Here is a 9357-nt window from a genome sequence, read left to right as displayed (position 1 = left end):
TCAATAAATGAGCTCAGTATACAGGACTTTCACACTCCCAGCAGTTAACAAACTCTGGTGGTTGGACTGGTAGGTGGCAGCTGGTCTGACACAGGTAGAGGGGACCCCCAGCGATCAGTCTTCCAGCAGGTCAAGGTTAGTTCTGTATAAAGATGTGCAACTCTGACCAGGAAGACGTGGATAAGAAGGTGGATGAATGGATGGATGGATGGTTTATTAAGCTAGAAATCTCTAAACATAAACGTCAATAAATATATACGCTAAACATCCACAGTTAATGGCACCTCCATGTCCATTTAATGAGTAATCCGTCATGCAGGTCTGTGATAGCTGTGGAGAAATCTGGACAATCATGGACAAGTTTCAGGTAAGACAAGGTCCTGCTCCAGTAGAATTAAAGACATGACACTTACTATCCACAAAGACAGCCTTAGGCTACAGTTTGAGAACCACTAGCCAATTCGATTTAGCCAGGAACGATTTTCACAAGGCATTTCTACATACTTGACCAGTATATCCGCTGGGCCTTAAGCGTTCCACATCTGGTTTGACCCTTCAGAAAGTTTTGTCCCTCATTAGCAGCCCAACATCAAAGCCAGCAGAACACAAGCAACCCGGACCCATAACAAAGCAGAGACCAAACGCATTACTGAACCTATAAATACATACACAGGAACTGAGACGCAGTTGGGGGCAATAATTAACGGGAAGGGTTACAAACTAAACACAGGTGAACACAATGACAATGGGGGCGGAGCTAGACTGCACAGGAGACAGACCTACCGGGCTGGAGGCTGGCTGGGGACACTTTACAGGCCAACATCAGCGAGGAAAGCTAACTTTTCTTTCCCTTACCTTCAGCTTTTCACGATTCAGGTCCACGATTGTCCTTTAGTCGGCCCATACTGCCTGTATCCATCTTATTTGGCCACGCCCACTTTCAAGAGTTTTGTTTCTGGTTGAGAAGTCACTCCATTTCTAATCATTTGTCATTTCTAAAATCGTGAAGTGAAGACCCAACATTCAGACAGGCTATTGACCTTATTCAAAGTGCTTCTCAACCCTGGTCCCTGGACCTTCCCACATCCAAAGTAGAAGAGGTCTGCGTCTGTGGTTGAAGGCGCGGAATCAGACGTCTAGACGTCTGCACTTTTGTAGACGGGAAACTTGGTTATTAGGTTCCTATCAGGTAAGGCGTTAGCTTAGGAGCTAATTTAGCTAAGAGAACCCAATGTATCTGCTTCAGACGACCAACACCAGAACATCCTTTGGGTGACGTCTGGAAGTTTGGGTGGATGTCTTAGATTTAGCGCCTTCAACCACAGACGCAGCTCCTCTTCTATAGAAGGTCGAATGGCTGCACGGTGTTCGTAACGCCGCTGCTGTTCGAGCGAAGTTCTCCTCATCTTCCAAATACTGGAACTGAGCTTATTACACTGCTCACTGTATGTTTACCATCTCTGTGCTCGGACTCCATATCGGTGGATCCTCTGTAGCACCGAAAGTTCGAACACAAGGTAAACAAAGATGGCCGCCCCTTTGTTTTCATGGAAAAGCTGTGTGAGTGGTCATTGCTTTTATGATGTCACAAAACCAGCTTATTTACAAATGGCTATACGCCCAATCAGCCTATAGCAGCTTAGCTCCGCCCATTCACACTGACGTTTTCAGAGGCACAGGGCAGCCAATCAGAAGAGAGTTAATTTACATGTATATATATATATATCCATCTTAAAGGCACGGTAACACCTGTTTTATTCTAAGGTATTAGGAGAGGCTGGGAAATGATCGTTTGGAAATTTGTGGACGATTATACATTTTACTTTTTATAATTTTTATCATTATGATTTAATCATTTTTTTAATTATTTTTTTTCTTAACACTCCAAGGTTTATCACACACTAAGGTGTATGACTCTGGTGGAGCTATTCTCTATGGTAATTCGGCCGACCAGCCACTGGATATTTAAGTGGTAAAACTTTAATTTTACTGGCATTTTACCAAGTTATTACGTTTTAACACAATTTAGATTACATGCAGTATTATGTTTTTAATTATATTAATATTCATATTTATTTTTTGTTATTTTATATGACTTACTTCTGCCTTTCTTCAGAAGCTACACTAATACACACCTAAAATACCTACAATTCTACACCCTTGACTCAAAAGGGACTAAATCCTATAGCTGTCGAACATCTTCTTGAATAAGAACAGTTATGACTATTAATATTTAAACTCTTTAGGCTTAATATTTTATTAAAGCAAATAATTAATAATTGAGCCCTTATAACAGGTCAGGGCGTGGGGGTTGAGTGCACTGGACTGGGAGAAAGAGGACGAAAGACAGTCTGAGTCGGTTCTTCAGCAGAAAGAGAGGTTTTTATTAATGATCGGTGATTAATTTTCAGAAACAATCGAACAAGTCTATTAGCTCTCTGAAGCAAAGTTAAAGATAATGAAAACACATGCAGGACAGCCGGACTAACAGACAAACCTGAGGGTCCGTGATTCCCAATTTTTTTCCATTTCATTTCCATCAGCTTTTATTGCAGTAACATTTTCAGAATGAAGAGCTGAAGCCGTGAAGTCTGATGCTGATCGTGGCAGTGATTCGTTTTCATTACTGGGCTGTTCTTATAGCTCACATTAGTGTTGACAGTTGCCACGAGTGACCGATTTTATGGGTGTTTTGTGTGTTTTTCTTTTTCTGGCCATCCTGAGACCCTAACAGGACCAGCATTTTGACATTTGACCTTCTGAGTTCAGAAACATCTCCATCATCAAATTCCACCACTGGCTTTCAACCACTCAGCTACGCTTTCAACGGTTACGCAAACGTCTAATTCTGAGGTATTCGGTGCTTTTGGGTCGCATGCAGGCCTAATCTATGGATGATTTCAGGTATTTCAGCAAATAGCCGTAAAACAAGCTTCGTCTTTGGGCGTCGTCGCTGCTGATGTGATCGTTAAGGCGGAAGTTGATTCTGTGTAGCGTTCTGCATACTCTAACGCAGCCGAGTCCACCTTAGTCGTGAACCCTTGTTGGTAAAAGACAGTAGTAAAGGTAAGTGCTTAGATTATAGAGTGCTCCCATTGTCTATATAAATGCTCGCTCACTCGGCCCCAGTGACTTTAGGGGCCTGAGGGGTCAGAGGTTGTTTAACCGGCAAAGCCCAGCTCCTTGTAGTAGCCGTCGATGTCGTTAATGACGATGCCAAGCACCCTTCTCAGAGAGTCCTGACCAGCACCATCAAGCCCCGCCTTCTCGCCCAAAACCTTCGCCAGGACCTCAGTGATCAGCTGAACAAAGAGAGAGAGAAGATGGCTTAGCATGTGTACACTCTAATGGTGGCAGTGGTGGGAAGGAGGTGTGAAACATGATATTATTGGCTTAAATTGTTTTGCCCCGCCTACTAGTGCATGCTGACATCATCATTGTTGCATTTAAACTGAGGTTTTACAGTATTTTTAAGCTACAAAGTAACAAATTTGTTTTACAGTATTTTATAGCTACACAACAAAACAAAAGTTAAGGATGTTGTAAAGTATTTTTAAGCTATATTACAAAAGTTAAATTTGTTTTACAGTATTTTAAAGCTATACTACAAAATGTACAGTTATTTTTACTGTATTTATAAGCTACAAAGTAGCAGTTAAAGTTGCTTTACAGTATTTTTAAGCTACAAAGTGACAAATTTGTTTTACAGTATTTTGTAGCTACACAACAAAAGTTAAGGTTGTTGTACAGTATTTTTAAGCAATACTACAAAAGTTGTTTTACTGTATTTATAAGCTACAATGTTACGGTTAAATTTGTTTTACAGTATTATTAAGGTACAAAGTTACAGTAAAAAAATGTACAGTGTTTTGTATCTACACTACAGAAGTTAGTTATTTACAGCGTTTTTACACTACACAATAAACAAAAAAGTTTTTGGTAGCTACACTATAAAGGTTATGGTTGTTTCACAGTATTTTAAGCTACAGTGTAACAGTTAAATTTGTTTACAGTATTTTATAGCTACACAACAAAAGTTAAGGTTGTTGTAAAGTATATTTAAGCTATATTACAAACGTTTGAGTTCTTTTACAGTATTTATAAGCTAGAAAGTAACAGATACATTTGTTTTTTCTGTATTTTGAAGCCATAATAAACAAAAGTTAAAGCTGTTTTACGGTATTTTTAAGCTACAAAGTAACAGTTAAATTTGTTTTTCTGTATTTTAAGCTATACTACCAACGTTAAAGTTGTTTTACTGTATTTATAAGCTTCAAAGTAGCAGTTAAAGTTGTTTTAAAGTATTTTTAAGCTACAAAGTAACAATTTAATATGTTTGTCTGTAATTATAAGCTACAAAGTAACAGATACATTTGTTTTTCTGTATTTTTAAGCTATACTACAAAAGTTAAATTTGTTTTACAGTATTTTTAAGCTACAATGTAACAGTTAAATTTGTTTTTCTGTATTTTTAAGCTATGCTACAAAATTTACAGTTGTTTTACTCTATTTATAAGCTACAAAGTAACAATTAAATTTGTTTTACAGTATTTTGTAGCTGCACAACAAAAGTTAAGGTTGTTGTACAGTATTTTAAGCAATACTACAAAAGTTGTTTTTACTGTATTTATAAGCTACAATATTATGGTTACATTTGTTTTACAATATTATTAAGGTACAAAGTAACAGCAAAAAAATTAACAGTATTTGTAGCTACACTACAGAAGTTAGTTATTTACAGTATTTTTACACTACACAATAAACAAAAAAGTTTTTGGTAGCTACACTACAAAGGTTATGGTTGTTTTATAGTATTTTTTAACTGCACTACAAAAGGTAAAGCTGTTTACAGTATTTTTAAGTTACACTATAACAGGTAACATACTGTGTCAGGATGCAGGTAATCGAAAACCCCTTGTTAGCTCAATTGTGCTATATTTCCCCTAATGGAACAACTCTGTTATTGCTCTACTGGGCAGCTTTATGAGAAACTGAACACAAGAGTGTGTGAAGAGAGGTATAGGAGTCTGGAGTGTTACCTTGAAGTTGTTGAGGGCGATCTTGTGCTGGTTGGCGTGGGTTGTGGCCAGTGGTTTGAGGATGCTGGCGTGGTTGCCTTTGGCCTTCAGCAGCTCTCCCAGTTTCTTCAGGACGGTCACGCCATGGGCTGCGATTGCAGCATTTCCAGCCACCTCCCCACGAGGGATCCCCACAAACTTGGGGAAAAGCTTCTGGGTTTCAGGATACTCCACAAACAGGCTGCAGAGAGAGAGATAAAATAGCTTTCAAGATAAGACTAATTATTTATTTATTTAGTAAATTAATTAATTATTTATTATTATTTATTATTTTAGTTGTTTTAACTTTTAAAGTACACAGCCTGGCTGCCTTCACCTACTGAGGTTGTTGAACGTCAATAAGCAGTCTTACATTCTGATAACTTTTTTTCTGGTTCTCCAAAATTTAAATCAAGCTAATTTTGTTTTTTTGCTTTTTAAAAATTTTATCAGAACTATGTTTACATTGTACTATAAATAACATTTTAATATATAGTACAGCTATAGTATTGTGTTATATATGTAACACTATATTGTTACTGTAATTAAAGATCTCCTTTTAATCTACATAAAGGATAAAGAATCCTTTTACCTTTAACCAAAGAGAAACTAATAACAAAAAAAGTGATTTTATGCCAAAAAAAAAGTGATTTTAAAGTTGCAATCAATATAAAATATTGTTTTTTTGTTTGTTTGTTTTAAATGTTGTTTTAAATTTTTAATTAAGTATTTATTTGAATCAACTAAACTGGTTACACTGCCTGTAAACACATGGAAAATTTTTAGGTTGATTCATTATTTTGGAAGTAATTGTAGACTGTCGGTGGATCGCCTACGAGTGCATGCTGACATCATCAAAAAATGCAAACACCTTCTAGAGTTACATTTAAATTGAGGTTTTACAGTATTTTTAAGCTACAAAGTAACAGTCACAATTGTTTTTCAGAGTGTTTAAGCTATAAAGTAACAGTTAAAGTAGTTTTTTTAGTATTTATGATCTACGAAGCAACAGTTACATTTGTATTTCAGTATTTATAAGCTACAAAGTAACAGTTACATTTGTTTTTCAGAATGTTTAAGCTATAAAGTAACAGTTAAATTAGTTTTTCAGTATTTATAATCTACAAAGTAACAGTTAAATTTGTTTTTCAATGTTTTTAAGCTACAGTGTAACAGTTAAATTAGTTTTTCAGTATTTATAAGCTACAGAGTAACAGTTAAATTAGTTTTTCAATGTTTTTAAGCTACGAAGTAACAGTTAAATTTGTTGTTTAGTATTTATATGCTACGAAGTAAAATTTTAATTTGTTGTTCAGTATTTATAAGCTACGAAGTAACAATTAAACTAGTTTTTCAGTATTCAGTTAAATTACTTATTCAGTGTTTATAAGCAACAAAGTAACAGTTCAAATTGTTTTTCAGTATTTATAAGCTACAGAATAACAGTTAAATTAGTTTTTCAATGTTCTTAAGCTACGAAGTAACAATTAAATTTGTTGTTCAGTATTTATAAGCTACGAAGTAACAATTAAACTAGTTTTTCAGTATTCATAATCTATGAAGTAACAGTTACATGAGTTTTTCAGAATTTATAAGCTACAACGTAACAGTTAAATTAGTTTTTCAGTATTTATAAGCAACAAAGTAACAGTTCAAATTGTTTTTCAGTATTTATAAGCTACAGAATAACAGTTAAATTAGTTTTTCAATGTTCTTAAGCTACGAAGTAACAATTAAATTTGTTGTTCAGTATTTATAAGCTACGAAGTAACAATTAAACTAGTTTTTCAGTATTCATAATCTATGAAGTAACAGTTAAATGTGTTTTTCAGTATTTATAAGCTACAACGTAACAGTTAAATTTGTTTTTCAGTATTTATAAGCTACAACGTAACAGTTAAATTTGTTTTTCAGTATTTATAAGCTACAATGTAACAGTTAAATTTGTTTTTCAGTATTTATAAGCTACAAAGTAACAGTTAAATTTGTTTTTCAGTATTTATAATCTACAAAGTAACAGTTCAAATTGTTTTTCAGTAAGTTAGTAAGTTAAATTTGTAGATTTAAAAGGTGGCTGACATTTGTATGATCAGGACAATAAATAAGAAACAAAAATTAAATACAAATAACATGATCACATAAATTAACAAAGATCCCTCTTTATTCCGAGCTGAATGGCTCAAGCTGGATGGAGGGCGAGTGTTTCAGCTGTAAAAGCTTGGTTATCGAGATGGTGATCTAAGCCTGCTAATAGTCCGAGCTCCTCAGAGAGCAGGTAGAGAGGGTGAGAGCGAGCAGAAATCAAAGAAACTATTGTCTGAGCAATGAGCTCAGCCTGCATCAGCATCCTGTTACCTCTGCACTTAGAGAGAGAGAGAAGCAGGTAGATGGGCTGATTTACATTGGTCACATCCATCCTTCCTCAAAAACAGCCCGTTCCAGTTTAATCTGGTTTAGAGTTTTGATCCAGATCACTGAGATTTCAGAGCTAAAGCATCACAGTGTGAAGATGGAATCAGCTGCTGTAGACAGTAGAGGGCTGGCCTTGCCTCTACTGTACACAGTACAGTGCTCGTACAGTATTGATAAGATACAGTAACTGTTAATGTTTTTTTTTTACAATATTTATAACAGTTAGTTTTAAGTTTTGATTTTATTAAGTTTTATTTACACTATCCTCAATAAAGACTTGATTTTGTTCACAGTATTTATAAGCTATGATGTAATAATTCAAGTTTTTATATTATTTATAAGCTACACTGTAACAGTTAATCTAACAGTTGTTTACAGTACTTATCAGTTCGCTTGTAGCAGTTACAGTTTTTACATTATTTATAAGCTACACTGGAGCACTTCAAGCGTTTTACAGTATCTATAAGCTACAATGTTAGCCTTAAAGGTTTAGTTACAATATTTATTATTTAAATTATAATTAATAGCTAAACTTTATTTATACTGTTGATAAGATATACTAACCGTTAAAGTTTTGTTTACAGTGCTTATCAGCTCGCGTGTAGCAGTTAAAGTTTTGTTCACTGTATTTATAAATACTACAGTGTAAACTTTTTTGTAACATGTTTTAAGTTAAACTACCTTTTTTTTTTGTTTATTTTTGTATTTATAGGCTAAAATGAAAAAAGGTTTTACAGTATTTGCTGTAGGTTAGCAGTTAAATATTTGTTTACGGTATTTGTAATTTACACTGTAAAAGTAAATTCTATCTCCAGTTTAATAAACTACAGTGTAAAGGTTTAAGTTTTTATAATATTTGTAAGTTAATGTTTTGTTTACAGAACTTATAAGCTATAATGCTATAATGCATTACAATTCAGTGTATTGCTACATTAGTGCCTTTATACATTACATATATATATATATATATATATATATATATATATATATATATATATATTATCCAGTACAGTACTGAATTTCTGGTGCTTTACACTCCACTACAGTACAAGATGTGTATTATTTAAATTACATGTGTATTATATATTATATAAATATATAGAATGAATATATGTATTTATAGAATATATAATATATATAATATAAGTATACACATATTTATTTTTGTCTACTGTGTTACTGACCGGCTCAGAACCTCTCCTCCGTATCCGGTGTAGTCGGCCTCCACGGTGCCCCAGACCTTCAGAACAGCATCGAAATCAGCCATGGCCTGCACACACAAACACACACAGGGGTAAATACTAGTCATGATGCCCCCTACTGAGGATACCCCATTATACCATGAAGCTAGAAGACTCGGTTTCTCTGTAGTGTGATATAGCAGTAGTGCTCTACTGTAGTAATCTACAACAGGCCACTTTAGAATATTTCCATATCTATATAAATACCTTCAGTTCATTATTCTCCATTAATCCCCGTCATTTACAGCACTGTTAATAGAGGGCGTGCAGCCCTGTGTGGACGCACACGTACACACGACTGTAACGACCCGCAGGAAGAAGATGGAGGTCAGATAAGGTCAGAATGCAAACACATCTGCTGGAGCAGCGGCACGCCACGTCTCCACTCTACAGTAATGCGTACTGTAGCTTTCCCTTTATTCAGACCACACATCTTAATTTTTTGACCATTTGGACTTTTTGACATGATGTGAATCCGGCAGTTGTTCTTTAACTGTTCTCAGAATTTTAGGCTGAATGGACCAATAGAAAGGCTCCAAAATGACTGGGATTAAAATCTTTTCACATTGACTTCTATTGAAAGTTCAGAAGGTTTTTTTCCTTCTCCTGTAAAGTTGATGTTTTCCAGCACCGGCGATGTTATATAT

General features: G+C 34.9%; 1 protein-coding gene across 1 annotated transcript in view; it reads right to left on the bottom strand.

Annotated features, from left to right (window-relative positions):
- Positions 1 to 2360: 2360 nt before the first annotated feature.
- The window catches only part of mb (myoglobin), a 7798-nt gene continuing 801 nt past the window's right edge, over positions 2361 to 9357 (bottom strand). The window contains exons 2-4 of the mRNA XM_072657556.1: positions 8654 to 8739; positions 5040 to 5259; positions 2361 to 3302 (exon numbers count right to left, since the gene is read on the bottom strand). Coding sequence (XP_072513657.1) covers positions 3162 to 3302; positions 5040 to 5259; positions 8654 to 8736 — 444 coding nt within the window. The 5' untranslated portion in view covers positions 8737 to 8739 and the 3' untranslated portion in view covers positions 2361 to 3161. The remainder of the gene's footprint in view (positions 3303 to 5039; positions 5260 to 8653; positions 8740 to 9357) is intronic.

This window comes from Salminus brasiliensis, chromosome 15 (genome assembly GCF_030463535.1).
Source record: "Salminus brasiliensis chromosome 15, fSalBra1.hap2, whole genome shotgun sequence".
Classification (NCBI taxonomy): domain Eukaryota; kingdom Metazoa; phylum Chordata; class Actinopteri; order Characiformes; family Bryconidae; genus Salminus; species Salminus brasiliensis.
This window is presented reverse-complemented; position numbering and strand designations above follow the sequence as displayed.